This window comes from Atractosteus spatula, chromosome 21, assembly GCF_055471065.1.
Source record: "Atractosteus spatula isolate fAtrSpa1 chromosome 21, fAtrSpa1.hap1, whole genome shotgun sequence".
NCBI lineage: Eukaryota > Metazoa > Chordata > Actinopteri > Semionotiformes > Lepisosteidae > Atractosteus > Atractosteus spatula.
In genome coordinates, this window is record NC_142726.1 from 5435470 (window position 1) to 5450579 (window position 15110).

The 15110-nt window shown below is 46.2% G+C and overlaps 1 protein-coding gene across 1 annotated transcript in view; it reads right to left on the reverse strand.

Annotated features, from left to right (window-relative positions):
- Positions 1-15110, reverse strand: part of sntb2 (syntrophin, beta 2) — a 52015-nt gene that overhangs the window by 29953 nt on the left and 6952 nt on the right. Inside the window, exon 2 of the mRNA XM_088938949.1 lies at positions 3819-4032. Coding sequence (XP_088795075.1) covers positions 3819-4032 — 214 coding nt within the window. The remainder of the gene's footprint in view (positions 1-3818; positions 4033-15110) is intronic.

Genomic DNA, 15110 nt, shown 5'->3' on the forward strand with positions numbered 1-15110 from the left:
CATTTTCAAATGTACCACTTTTCACTCAAAGTGCATTACTGCACTCTGTTTCAAACGTTCTGAAACTGCATTTTGCAAGGCCTGAGCCTTTGGTGTTAATTTGGATATCTTACATTTTAACGGTCTATGATTTTGTGGTGTACAATACAGTTCCATATAAATGAAACTTGATATCATTGTCACATTATATACAATGTCGTAATCCATGAGTCCTTTTACCACAAGAGAACTGGGGGGGGGTTGACTTTTCATCTTAGACAGATCACCTGATAATGTCTGTTTAACTAACTGAATGCGGGAGAACTCTCTGCTATCATTCAGGGACATCACTGGGGGGGGAGTAGAGTTACCCAAAACGTAGAACTAGCAGCGAAAGAGTTATTTTATCATCTGTAGCTGAACTGCAGCCCCTCGTCAGTGTGTGAAGGCAAGGCTTTTGGAAAGGGGAAGAATAAAAGGCAAACCGTGCTGTGGAATTGAAAAGGGATTGTGGTTAGCTCGCCAAGCAAAGCGCAAAGCCTGCAGGGAAAAACAACTTGGGCCGCAGCCAAAAGAGCTCAACAAATTTCCTCCAAATTACAAGTACATTTCTGTCCAGTGAGTCAGACGGCCACAGCTGCCTGACCGCTTTATCCCGTTGAAATCAGCTTGGATTACAGCTCGGTGCGCGCTAAGTACAGAGCTTTCGTGAAGCGGCACATCCCCTGTAATGAAAACAACCTTAATGGGGAAAATTAGCTCTTCGGGGGAGCGTTAGTTACTGATTAAACACCCTGCGGTCCCCCTCGAACACGCGCGGCAGAGTGCAGTGCAGTGGGGGTCGCCACGGCCACACGGTAATAAAATACCCGCAGTAAAAATAAGTGCAGCTCAGGAAATTGCTCAACTCCGCCGTGGAGTCTCTCTGCTGCGCGGCACAACCGGGGCCTTGGAGAGGCTAGAGATCACCCGTGATGAAACACGTCATCTTCTTTCACCTTGAACTTCCCAGCAGCAGGTATAAACAAGGTGAATCCCATACACTACAGCTCTGGGAGGTTCCGGTAATTGGACCCGAACACCTTTAACAACGACGATTTCATTTGTTCTAGAGACAGCAGTTTTGCCATGATTACCAAGAGATTTGTGAAACGGACAGATAAAAAGTACGTTTCTCATGTGGGTAACGGTGTCGGTTAATCGACTGCCTATTGTTTAAGGTTTATGTCTGAACGTAAGAGTTCATCTTGAACTTCACTCAACAACTATCTACTGCTTCTCCAGATCACTATCTATGCCTGTGGTCTTTGAGCACATACATATACCGTATTACAGGTATATACACAGCATAGTACATCAGTATAACTTATACTGTGATCACAAGTATCCACAAGAAGAGTAACCTTAACTCCCAAGAAATCTGTGTACAATGATGGATGGGTGCATTATTTTCAGGGAAGTGTTTCTGTTTCATTGTTCAAGCTAGTGTTACTAGTCTGCTCCTATGAGAGGCATTCATTTCAATTCGCTGTTGGGTGGAGCAGCGGTGAAGGATCTGGACCTCTGGGCAGGCACTTCTTCCAGACCAGTCCAGAAAAGCACCCAGCTGTACAAGAGCTTGTATCCAAAGCGTCAGACAAATTAATGGGCACCTGGTCTCACATCTTCAGACAGTCTAGAAGGAAAATGGCCCATGATGCCTGGAAACATACAGAAACAATAAGCAGAACCGACTGGTTGCTTGTTGCGCTAAAGCCACTGTTTCCTAGAGATGGCCAACTGTTTACATTCCAGGAGATTATCGAGAGTCATCCAGCCCGTTTGAACAGAGTCCCAATGTCAAACAGCTGCCAAGCCTGACAATAAAGCTGTCATTCTCAGACTAATGCATGATAGAAGGGGATTTTATATTCTTACATATTCCGGTCTTCCACAGATGCTCATCAAGGTAAGACCGGAAATTCAAAGTGCAGTGGCACTGAGCCCGATTTTTTTTTAATGAGAAAGGCCTTCACTTTCCCATGATACAGAGCCACTCCTATGCCTAAGTAACTTCACCGATGCAAAATCTGTTCAAAGGCAGTTGTGCTTGAATAGTTTCATTTGCATTTGGTAACGGTGAGTCGCCTGCCAATAATCAAGAGTCAAAATAAATTATAGCGGTTTATAAAAAAAAGGTGGATTTTCCTGTTATGTGGTAGATTTTGTTATCTTTTGTCAGCAAGATGACACGACCTTTCAACAAAATCTTAGGCCTCAAGCTTTTCATCCTACCCATGTGTAAAAAAGTGCATCTTTATATTACAAAGTAAACAAGCTCTGCCGCTTCACTCAGAGAAATGTCACCAGGTGTGCAGAAAGGACCACTACATACATTTTCTGGTGTGTAAATGTAAATGCAACTCATGTTTCACAGCTCTACTGACCCAAGTTACACTCTAACCTCTGGGTTACCTTAAGCACACTATACACAGACATGTTTCACAGCGATACCTAAACAGGATGTCTACGTTCTTTCGTCCAAATGCTCATGTTCAATAAGCAGAGTGTGCTCCTGCCCCTATGTAAATCTAGAATTGAGAGAAAAAATAATGGTAAGAAATCCAGCCTGAAATACTACACAGAAATATTTTTGCTATCTCGTGTTACTGTATCACAGTCCTTTACTACAGTCTCTTAATGAGCACATCTCACTTTCCTGGTTCTGACTCAGCAGAACTCACTCAAGTGCTCTGAGCCCTAGAGAGTGAGCTCCAATTTCAATGAGGGGTGTTTTGCAAGATTTCTAGTATTGGGGGTGGGGTTCCAAAGAGATAACCATCTCTGAGACAGTGAAGAGGAGACATGCACGTGCTTAAATTGGGCAAACAAAAATGATTTTGTTGTACACCTAAGCATGAAATACCGCACATTAAAACAATATGCACCTCAGTGGAGTAGACTGCTCATTAAAATGTTCTTAGAATGATTGCAAAATAAACAGAACTCAGATTGCAGTACAGTTATAGGATCCCTGCCACTGCGCATTCTTTCTCTCTCAGCAAGCCGAGACAGGTGCAGTTCTACAGCCACGCAACACACTCAGTTAAAGTGCCATCAGTACAGAAGAACGCAGAGTTTCCGACGACTTCTACACCCGACAAGAATCTCCATTCATTCAGAACGTTTTCTTCAATTTGCTGTTAGCAGCCACCAAGCACTGCAAAGGCTGCAATCACCCCAAAATCGCCAGACACGCAGTATTAAACCGCAATCCATCCATTTGTCTCCGTGAAAGAAAGACATGAGGTTGATTTTCACTGAGTAATGCATTAAGATCATAAAACCGCAAGTAGCAGATTTTAGCAGCAAGCAGCAAGTAACACGTAACAGCAGGGAGCAAATCAAGAAATCATCTGAACGCCTGGACAGCGCAAGCAGCAAAGAAGACTCCAGTGCGCACGGCGAGAACTGAATGAGCAGAGCAGAACACTTCTTTATAACCTGCTCCTCTACACATTGAGCAGACTGTTAGCAACTGCATCATGCTAGACGAGGGGTCCCCAGTCCTGTCCCTGGGGGGTGGGAGTGCCGGCAGGTTTTCCTAGCTGGACTCTCAGCTTCCATCCACTATCCATTGGCTTATTTATTGGTTCAACAGCTTCCCCCAGCTCTTCAGGTGCTGCTGCTCGAATGCTCTTTAAGGGGGGGAGATAGGGGACACGACTGGAGCCCCCCGTGCGCGAGACCACACCAGCACTGTCACGCGCTCGCCGTGATTTTAAAGCGGAAGAGGATCGCCGCGATGAGGCGGCCAAGCGCCCCGGGCTCCCCGCGCGCCCCTCGCAGGGCAGAGGTACCTGCTCTCCAGGTCGGGCATGGTGAGGTTGCGGCTGATGAAGCACATCTTCAGGGGGATGACCTTCCTGTCCTTGGAGCTGGCGCAGTGCTTGGGGGAGCCCGAGTCCTCGCTGCCGCTCAGGCTGGGCGACTGGGGCGGCATGCCGTCCCAGGCCAGGTCTGCCACCAGAGAGGGCTTCTTAAACAGTGGGGTGACCTCTTTGATGTATTTCACTGCAGAGAAGAAGAGCACAGGGCGCCGTTCAGTACAGTGCTGCATGACAGAGGTGCCGGCAGGGCTCAGTGAAGCCATTCTGCTGTCAGCATTGGTCTATTTCCATGCTATATGGAAACAGACGCCCACCTGTAGATTAGAATCTTAAAAGTCAGAGACCATCAGAAATCAACTGATCATGTCTTATTTGACAGATGGTCAGAGATCATCAGAAATCAACTCATCATGTCTTGTTTGACAGATGAGGCTTTGCTCAATCTATTGATCAGAGATGCCATCTAATAACCTTCAAAATGTAGACGTCATTTGGCCTTGCAAACAGTCAGGGTTAGTCAACCTGTAGGCCAGTGAACACGGAAGCCAAGCAGCTCGTTATCATTTGGTTTTGCTTGGAAGTGCAGAAAGCCGTTGACACAGTCCGTCATGTTTGTTACCTGAACACATGGATGGGGAAAATATGGCTCCCAGTGGAAAATGTGGGTCATGGGGATGACCGTGTGAGGAAAAAAAGCTCCATGGTTTGCGCATCATGTTCACCAAATGTTTTAAATGTTATTTTGAAAATTGTCAGAAACATGCATACTTCCACCTCGAGAAGTCCAAAGAAGATTACCATAAAAAGAAGTCTCGAGCCCTGAAGAGCCCTAGTCACAGACAAAAAAAAGACAAAAGACACAAAAGTAACAGTAGCCAACCCATGACAAGTGCTGACTGTGCTGAATGAAACCAGCCTGATTGGTTTCACTTGCAACTTTAGCTAAAAAAGTCTTTACTGGAAGCCAGCCACCATGTTGATAAGTTTTAACAGTTTTATACAATTTAATGTTCTTTAAGGTTGGCAAAATACCTGTAAAAAATATCACTTGATTTCAATCTTCTTTGAAGGCACTGGATTTTTAAATTGCAACAGACTACAGCCACTAACCAGACTCCAGACTGCCATCATTCCTTAAAGCTTACAGAAGAGTTTTTTATAACCTTTTTTAGCAGAGGCCAATATTTGCACATATCTTCTATGATGTAACAGAATCATTGCAAAAAAAAAACAGGGTCTGAAAAATGTTCCTCTATCAACCTCAAAGACAGTCAGGAAATGAGGTAACTGAATTGGACTGACACTGCAATGTTTTCTAAAGAGAGTTACTGGAGAGGCCTGTCAAAACAGAAAAAGGAAGAGCTATCATCCCATGATGGTTAAAAAAACATTCTGGCAAGTAGGAGCCTCTGCTTCAAGTGTAGTACACTGCTGCGATCTCTACGTCAAAGAAAAATCGCTGCACACATCTTAATACACTGAGCAGAGCCTGGGTTCTTCAGGGTTCAGAGGTGAGCCATAAAATACTTCAACTTCTCATCCCATGATCGCTATAAAAGAGTAAGGAACTATTATTAATAATAATAATATAACGGAACCCAGACTCAATTCAGCTGTGATAAGACATCTAAATGACAGTAGTCCCTCTCAAACCACTGACCTAAACAGAAGCTGTCGGTCAAGTTTGTCAGGTGTTAACTGCAACTGAAAACCCCAGTACACCCTACACCGATACTCAGCATCTTTAAGAGGAGAGGCACGGCTCTCATGTACTCTTTGGAATTAAATATTGTGGCAGGACTGGGAGCCACACTTATTTTATTTGCTTTCTTGCATTATGAATTTTCATCAGACGCATAAAAAAATGAACTTGTGATGTTCCTCGCCACTAGCCTACCTCGACAGCTCCCACGATTGGTTCAAATGCTACAGGCTTCCACTTTAAGTAACATGGTGGATCAATAAAGCCACACCCACTCTTAATTCCCCCTCTACAGCAAATCCAAGATGATCACCTTGCCAAGCCCCCTCTCTTAATTCTCTCATTCCAGCCTGCCCAAGATAAATACATGCTACCTTTTTTTAATATTCTACTTCAATAAAAAGATGAAGTCCCAAGATAACTGAAACATTAGTATAACATTTATTAATATTTTCTTGGTTCAATATTTGACAGTATGGGAATTGTCAAGTTAAATAAAAAAAACATTCCAGACATTTGGAAGGTTATGCGAGAGGCAACGCCAGTCAGAAGAGCTTTTCCTGGTCTCCGTCATGAGCCACTCTTCACCCTGGACAAGAGTCTCGCTCAGTACTGACGATACTGTAGCCCATAACTCTCTGGTCACGAGTCGTTCAGGAGTTAGGAAGGCCAACTCCTAAAGGACCATATCTGCTCTGTACATCTGTGCCAAGAGATTTGTTCTTTTTATCCCAAGATCAAAGGACCTTTGTTAAAGAAACAATATGTCTTGGATTACATATTACATTACAGAATAAAAGGCTGTTCTAATGAGCACAATAGGGTGAACACACGCATCTCATTCCAAACTTTTCGGGAGAATTCTAATTTAATTACTCCACTGTTGTCATTCTCTTCCCCCAGCACTTTCCATGCGAATAACCCTGCTCTTCTGAATCCCTAAGGAATCTCTCCTCCTGACTTCTCACCTCCAGCTGCAGAGAGGCCATTAGCAGCCCCAGATCCGCAGCTAAAGGTCACGTGCTGGCTTGTTCACGAGCTTCTCAATTGTAAAATGAGAGGGAAGGCATTTGACTGAGAAAAAAATGCTTACCTTTACTGCTCTACGATTATTTAAGAATATATCTAATACCTACGCTTACGAACCCCGAGTCATTAGAGCTGGGCAGATCTGGCAGAATTGTCTGGGTCATTTCAGTTTCAGAGGTATATGGTCTACAAATTACTGCATCCTATTTATAGGAGCCAATTCCAAGTCCACCCCTTTAGTAACTCCTTTAGTCTCAGTCTCCCTCCCCGTTTAGTCTCTCTCCTTCAGTTTCCAAATATTTGTGTTCTGCTACCTTAGGGAAACAGTTCAAACTAAGTTTTGGATCTCCAGATGTGGAGACACCCGAGATGGCAATTCACAGGAAATATTTTCCAACCCAGCCCTGATATGGGAGTTTGGTTCATTTAAATTGTTACATAAAACAAGGCAAAAGATTGTGTCCAGTCACAGAAGACTAAAATCTGAAGCCCAGGTTGAATACAGGCCTGACCATCTTTAACACAATGTGAAGCATCGACTGTTGTGGGTCATAAGAGTCATTCAAGAGACAGGAAGACCAGATACACCCAGACTGAACAGGAATTGTTCATCTTAAATTGCCATAACCCTGCACATACAACCCATTTTTCTGCCTTGAGGACTTTTTTCCTCATCAGCCATTGTCTGCAGAAATAGTCAGACAGTGGGGGAGGAAAGATCCAACCACAATATGCAAGACACGATCGAGAAAGAAATAAAACAAACCAAAACCAGGCCGCTTGAAAAATATGGTTGTTCAAAACACTGTAACATGAAAGCTCTCTGCCACAGAGTAAGAAAAGGCAGGCTTCTGGCTTGTGTGACCACAAAGCACATTCCCATTGGCACCAGTAATTGGAGCTCTCTGATCTTATGAAGCCGAGCACCATGATCTTCAACACAAGAAATCCTGAATATGAGAACAGCAGTCGGCGACGTTCATCGTCTCTGCTCACGGGAACAGGAGTCTCAGGTGGGAGTTCTCCTATGTACCATCGATATATTTCCAAGGGCATCTTCATGTGCACATCGAAGATCCCAGTGGAAAAACCACCACCAGGCACAAGCTGGGACTATAACACTCTGTCACGTGCTTTCGGGGGGGGCTTCTACACACAGCAGTGGGACTCCGAGGCTGTTGACAAGGCCTTTTTCATGTGCTGCTGCAGATTAAAAAACACACAACACATCAAAATGGCTTTAAAGCCAACCTTCTGCTGCGGGGTTGGTCTTTTTCCGCTCCAACGCGGTGGCGCCGCGGCCGGCCAGCTCCACTCCCGCCGGGCTGGGCGGGACCGACCGCCGCGTGGGGCAGGAATCGGGCTGCTGCGGGGAAGAGGGCGCTTCAAGAGTCGGACATGCCCGTCGGGCGAGCGCGCATCCCGCCGTCCCATCAAGCCTCCGGGGAACTGTGTCCCTGGAGAGCTCCGAAAGCACCAGCACGCAGCCCCTTCGCTCTCAGAACGTATCCCCTCACAAGCGCTCTTTGTTGTGAATGCCAGGTACACTGGAGACCCTGTAGAGAGTAGCTGGAATAAAAGGGAATACACTTGTCCCGGGGCAGTCTCAAAGTACACAAAAAGACTACTTCTTCCCCTGAAGCTGGAGCCTGGGGTATTTGAAATGCTAGAATGCTGCACGTCCCCACTTCAGTCGGCACGGACCGATCGTTATCTACGAGAGGCTTTCAAGCTCTGGAATCCGACAGCGGATCGGCTTCAGCAGCAGCGTGTCATCCCCTGCCAAGAGATTTCTGTGGAGAGCTGGAGCCCGAACACAGTCCTGCTGCGCCATTGTTTGAAAAAAGGACCTAATGTGTCAATTAAATTATATCTATTGGCTTCCTCTCTGGGAAACGAAGCATCTGTACCCTGTCTCATGCTACAGTTCATGCAGCTGAGCGGACGGTGTATATACTGCGCTACACAACAGTGAACTCGCAAGTGCATCTGGTTAGCGACATTGTGGTAAAGCACAGCAAGGTGCAGTACAGCCTGGCATGGCTCATGGTAAACAGGGCAGGGCAAATTCACCAGGACAGGCTCCTGCAGCTCCGGAGAGCAGGCAAAGAAGACGACCTTCCATTATTCTTTTAATAAAAGGCCAGCTGTGTCAATTTGAAACTCCTGTAATTTTGGTTGTACTGTACGTTCTTTTCCCTTTGTTGAATCTTAGAAGTCTGAGACACATCACACAAACATCTGGATTATGTAGGAAAGAAGCACAAGCCAGTCTAATATTCATCACTGAAGCAACCAAGGAAACACAGAGGATTAGCAGCCACCCTATGTGTGCAGGACCTGCAGACGACCCAGGCCAGAGAAGTAGCTCTGAGAAAGTCTGTCTCTGTTCAAGATTGTGAGCCACACTGGAGTATCTGCTTCCTCCTCAAAGGCCCCAGGGCCCAGTCTAATGAAAGCCGGTGGAAGTCATGACTAAAACTCCGCAGATTACATTAGCCTCCTTTGCACTGCTTTAATCACAGCCTCGGCCCTGATCTTCTTTCTTCCCGTCCAATCCGTTAATCCACACCAGAACCTCCAGCAGGCCGAACACACGGGCTATCAGACAAGCAAAAAGCAGGAGAAAAGGAAAACGGATTAATCTCAGCCACTTATGTGAAGTGCACTGTTTGCCTTAAAATCCCTTTCAGTTATGCATCTCCCCGAGACAGCAGCTTAAAACAAGGGAGTTACATAAGAACCGTTAAACAACAACACAGTCTGTTGCTGTAACGGTGATATTTCTGCTCCCACCAATGGGAAGGAAAGAGAGCGCTGCTTGAAGAAAGGGTTTGGGTTTGCTAAAAAAGACAGCAGGGGAGAAAATTATCTCTTTAACCAAATGTGATGCACATAACGTTCTTTCTCATCAAATACAGCAATGTCCTGGCCATAGGTCCGCAGTCCTGTACTGTATGTCTTATTGGTCACCCTAAATCACCGGTTTCTAAATGGTGGGAACACTGCTAAATTACTCATTAATTAAGAAATTTGTTCAATCATCTGGTACACGAGGCCTGAAGGATTTTAGCCAAGTGAACTTTTAAGTGAGTAACTAACTTACCATCAGGTCCTGTCAATCAATTTTTAGCCCTTAGAAACTGAGAATAGAAACTGGGACATACACATAAAACACGCTGAACCTGGGTCACAGATGCCTTGTATACAGAGAAACAGGCTCCTTCTCAGCCCCAGACAAAAATGTGATCATGCTGGCCATCTGCTCACTGGCCTGGATTCTCTGTAAACATCTAAGTGAGCAAATCTAATCAGTTCCCTTTCTACAATGGTTTACACACTGACCGCAGTGACACCACTTTCAAAACTGGAATTTTAGGCCAGCTGGCAAACCTGTAACAGCACATTCACAGAGAAGATGGAAAGGGGAAAAAAAAGTCTGTGTGAAAACGTATCACAAACACTAAACACTTTAGGAATGAAATACTTTGTAGCTCTGAGTTCTGACAGCTACTTTGTCACTGTACTTCCTGACCAGATCAAGTCTCCAATCTCATTCCGGGGTCCAGAAATAAGGTCGGAGAACGGCTTCAATTGAAAAACAGTCTAATCCAATCGAGGCTGTCAGTCACGTTTCAGAGACCTCTCCACTGAATCCCATTTTTCTTTTAATTGGAACACCGCACTTTTGTGCCTTTCGCAGTAATGGATAATTCTCACCGGGCTTAGCCAACATACAGCACCGACTCTGAACGTGCTTAAGGAAAGTTCCGGCTTGTATTAAATGGGGGAGTCGCTTTTCACTTGCCTTCTGGGAATGTTTTGCTTGACGTGCATCCACAAGTCACAGCTGGGTCTAACCATCTCACCTGTTTCAGTGCGAGCTAGTCCCTTTTCCAGGCTCAGATTTTATTCATCGATACCGACCCGATCTGAAGGGTTGTGGAGTCCAGAACGAGCCACCCAGCCGCTGTACTGAAGCCGATTACCTGGCTTCTTCAAGACACAGCAGCTTATCTTGTCCGGCTAACCCCCACACTGGCAAAACTGGCTGCATGGCATCCTGCATCCACTACCAGATAAACAGTCTGTTCCTGTGTCAAACTACAGCCTATCCCAGAAGCACAGCTGTGACGATCCCATCATCCTTCGGTCTTCTAACAGCTTCCAGACAGCGGAAGAGATGAGGACAATGATGTGCAGTGGCACTCCGTTCTATTGGTCGCTCCTTCATGTTCAATTCCGCCCTTTATGGGAGTACAGTGTGCTCCCACTTGCAGGAAGTGTGCACTGATCTGCATGAGCTTTCAGCTGCCAGCTGTCCACCCGTCCCGAATGCCAAGCATTCTCCTTTAATCTCATATCAAAACCTTCTCCTGAAAGATGATGCCACGCAGCACTATGCGCAATGCCATGACGGGGCGCTGGTGAAAGGCTATGAAGAAATGGCAGTGGTTGGCATTTCTTCTTTCCTGCAGGGAGGCAGGAACATGCCAGTCATGTTTATTTTAGAAATGGGCCCTTTCACACACACAGAAGAGTCTCGTAGGGTGGTCCCCCCTGCCGTGTTAGCACGAAATTCCCCAACATCCGAGCTGGGATCCGCACAGGAAGCGCATCAAGACAGGAGCAGAAATCAATCTGTTCCCTGTGCAGGAGATAGATGCCTCTACACAAATAGTAACATCTTCCGCTGGTAGCATTTCCAAACTAAGTCAGCAAGCTTTAAAGCTTTAAAAACACATTACAGCCACCATGACCACAACCAACTGGAAAACTGTTCAGAATCACGTTTAAAATGCAGCTTTCATTTTCGGATTGATGGCTTTGCACATATGAATTCTGAGAGTGGTTTTAGGCCCATGGTATCCGAGTATGCGGTATCCTGTGGATTTGGATTCTCAGTTCCTGTTTGCCTCCTCAAAGCTGGCATGCGGTTTATTGTTTGAAGGTGGAGAGTGTCTGTATGCGTGTGTGTTGAGGCACAGGGAGGTTAGAATTAGGAACTTTCCAAATGCTGCAATACCCTCTCAAACTCTTAAGCCTGCTGCTCTTTTTAAACAAGAATGTAAAAACACAGGGCTATCTCCTGGCCAGATTCCACTTGATGAACTGTTTTCTGAACCCAGGTCACACCTTTTCGATGTGCAAGTGTGTATCGAAAGGGTGGAATTAACTACTGCACGTCCTACTCTTTCTCCAGTTTCTTCCCACAGTCATACTTACACAATGGCATGCCGATAGGTTACTGGGCTTCTGGAAAAACTGGCCCTGGTGTGAGTGTGTCTGTGTGTGCCCTGTGATGGACTGGTGTCCCGTCCAGGGTGTATCCTGACTAAGGCCCACTGCTTGTGGGGATAGCCTCCAGACAAGTGTGTTTTCCTGTATTGGTTGCATGAGGGCATTATATTATTACATCTACTAGTCACAAAATCCCAGTATGCAAACCAATAGCAAACAGCTTTCTGTCTGCTCTACACAAAGTCACCATGAACTACTGGGTCTGGAACGTCTGACTGGTGGACGGGCCAGAGGTCTGAATTAATCCAGGCCCCTGTGAAACAATCCTCAGTGCTTTTCAGCCACATTGATATGTGTTGCTAAAATGTTTCATAAGCAGAAAAATACCTACCAAGCTGGAACAAGTTATCTGAAGCGTTGCCTAGGAATGGGATTAAAAAAAAGTTAGCTTTCACACAAATGCACTTGTTGTGCCAGGACAGATGTGCAAAAGAACAGTAATGTCTATTTCTAGCAAAGTGAGGTCGCCTTGCCTGCTAACACTAAGGGGGCACTGTATTTAGCCTTGCGAGTGAGGAATATTTAGTGCAAGACAGTACTGTGGAATAATACTAGACACCAGAACTGTACTAATAAAAAGTACAAAGAAAAACCTTCCTTAGGAGAGTTCTCTGGACCAATGATCAGTGTTAGGATTTGCATTTTACTCCCAAGTTTACTAAGTCCTGTGTGTGCTTTAACTTACTGCATGCTACAAAATGTATTTTCACACAAAAATGCTTTATGTTGATGAAAACAAATAGATTTCTTTAGCCTCAGAGTGAGAAAAGATGGGAAAGGACCATTCATCTTCCCACAGAAGATTTTATTGGCAGTAAGTTCTCAACATACATCCTTAGCAACAAGATCACACTATTTGCTTTAGAGATTTGGGCCACAGTGTGAAGTTCTTCTCGACAGTGTAGAATCTCTGACGATTTCTTGGAGCACAAAACCATGCCAGCTCCAGCCTGCGGAGCAGGCATGACCTGGGGCAGCACCTCAAAGATAAAACACAGGTCCCTCACAATGGTTAAGAGTAATGGCAGCTGCAATTCTGCTAAGGCTCAACCAAAACCGAAGTCAAGAGAAGCATCTGGCTGTTTGAAAAAAGCAGCTGGGAGAGTTAAATACCTCTAGTGTTCAAAGAATCAAAGACACCTGTTTTGAACCCCCAACTTTACAGTGACAAACCCAGAACTCTAACCATGGGAATGACTATAACCTCTTCTCATTTCACACTGCTTGAAGTCTTAAGACTTGGCCTCCCATGCGATAGGAACTGGCAAGTGCTAATTAATATATAAACGGTTTGTATAAAAAAAAAACAATTATCTTTGGTTTTACATCCATCCAATCATCTGCTGTTTATCAGCTTGTCATGCTGCCACAACCAATCAGTGAGGACCTGTGCACACACTCCCCTGACACGCCCACCTGGCAGAGCTACTGATCGTTCAACAGATCCACGGTGCCCCACAGGAGGGTGAGCAGCCAACGTAGCTGTGTGTACTTTTTTTAATGCTTTTCAGAAAGCTCGGTTCTGTCTTCCACGGCCAGGCTCCAGTGAAAGCTGTGCATGTGACCGACGTCCAAACACTGCCATTGAATTAGGCGACGTCTTCATCTCCCGCATGGGTGCATGGCTGAAGAATAAAAAACCGTTTGCGGAGATTTAGTCTTCATTAAGCCACAGCACAGCACCGGTCTGTGCCTTCATTGTGTTGAAAAGACAAACGCATGGATGTGGAGGCAGAATGGCTGGAGCTCAAGGGACTCTGCCAGCCTGCTTGTCCCCGACTGCTGCCAGCTGGGCAGCTTCGAACCCAGATCTTCCCAGCCGCACGCCCAAGAGTGCTTTCATGAGTGCCAGTCTCTGTGCCAAGGAGCCCCTCTAGCAGGTGCCAAAAGTTCTGCGCCCGACTGCAAACAATCCATCTTTTCTTGGCTCAGCCTGGCTTATGGGAAGCCGAAACCAATTCCTTGACACTTCTTCAGGCGAACGCTGTCATAACAGTCTTTGTCAAACAAAACGTCTCTCTTATCCTTTTTCTTTCGCGGGTCAACGATGAGAAAAGCCTGGAAAAGGTCTAATGGAGCAGGGGGAGACCGGGAAGGAGGCTCCTGTGACATACAGCCAACATTTATCCAGGCTCTATAAAAATATTGCAGTTGTTCTTTTTTTAATTTAGTGCTACGTGGTTTTAGTCAAACCTAATGTCGGTTTCTTGGTTTCATTCTGGCACCTTTACAGAACCTCTTTTTGGCACTTGTCAGGAGAGACTGACCTGCTCTTGGGCCTCAGGTTCGCTCTCCAGCTGTTTGAACAGACCAGGGCCACCACTGGATAGCAGCTCCCCCAGTACCGTCTCTAGAAAACAAATACTCAGGTGACACGTCACAGAGCGAGGAAACAAAAAATGATTATAAGGTCGCTCAGGAAAGCCGCTTGTGCGCTGTGCTCGGTGAAAGGGGTCACCTGCTATGCCTCCTCTGTTAATTCCACATTAACATGCTGGTATTCGCAAGTCGGTGCCAGCAGATACCCTTAGCTGCCCGAGCCGAGACGGGCTGCTGAGCCCCCTCCGCGGCCGAGGGCTGCCGGGCCGCCAGTCCGCCAGCAGAGAGCTCGCCACGGGACGTGAACAGCGCGCCCTTCACTGCTTTCCAAAAAGAGCTCTGCAAAGCCTCCCCACTCTTCCCAGGCTCTCCCCAGGCGGCCTTTCATGCTGGGGCCAAAGAAATTAATGAGAGCGGAGCACGCTTTCGAAACCGAACCCATGAGGCGGCAGCAGGGCCGCTCTGGAAAGAAAGCTGGCGGCCCCCCGCCTGGGCGTTCCAGCTTTTCGCTCATCGCGAGGGGTTATGTCGTAGGAGGGCGATGTTCCCTCGGGTCCAACCGTACCGCCCTGCAGCCAATTTTCCTCATCTCTAACCTCTCGCGGCCGGCTGCTCTGTTGTCGTTTCCAGAAGCGCGCGTCCGTGCGTCGTTGAACAAAAAAAAAAAAGCACCTTCTGCATAAGTTCTACTGCCAGTCCTGATAATTACTCCCTCAGACGGAGCTGTTCGAAAACACAGGCTGCAGGGCAAACACACCCCGCGAGTTAAATCAGAAACAGCTGCGTCTTCAGAGCCCCCGCCATACTGACACAGGGATGATCATCTGCATGTGACGCAACACCAAGCACAAAACGGAGGCAAACAAAACCAAAGCAGCATATGGGGGCTTGTGCCTCGGGGGGTCACACAG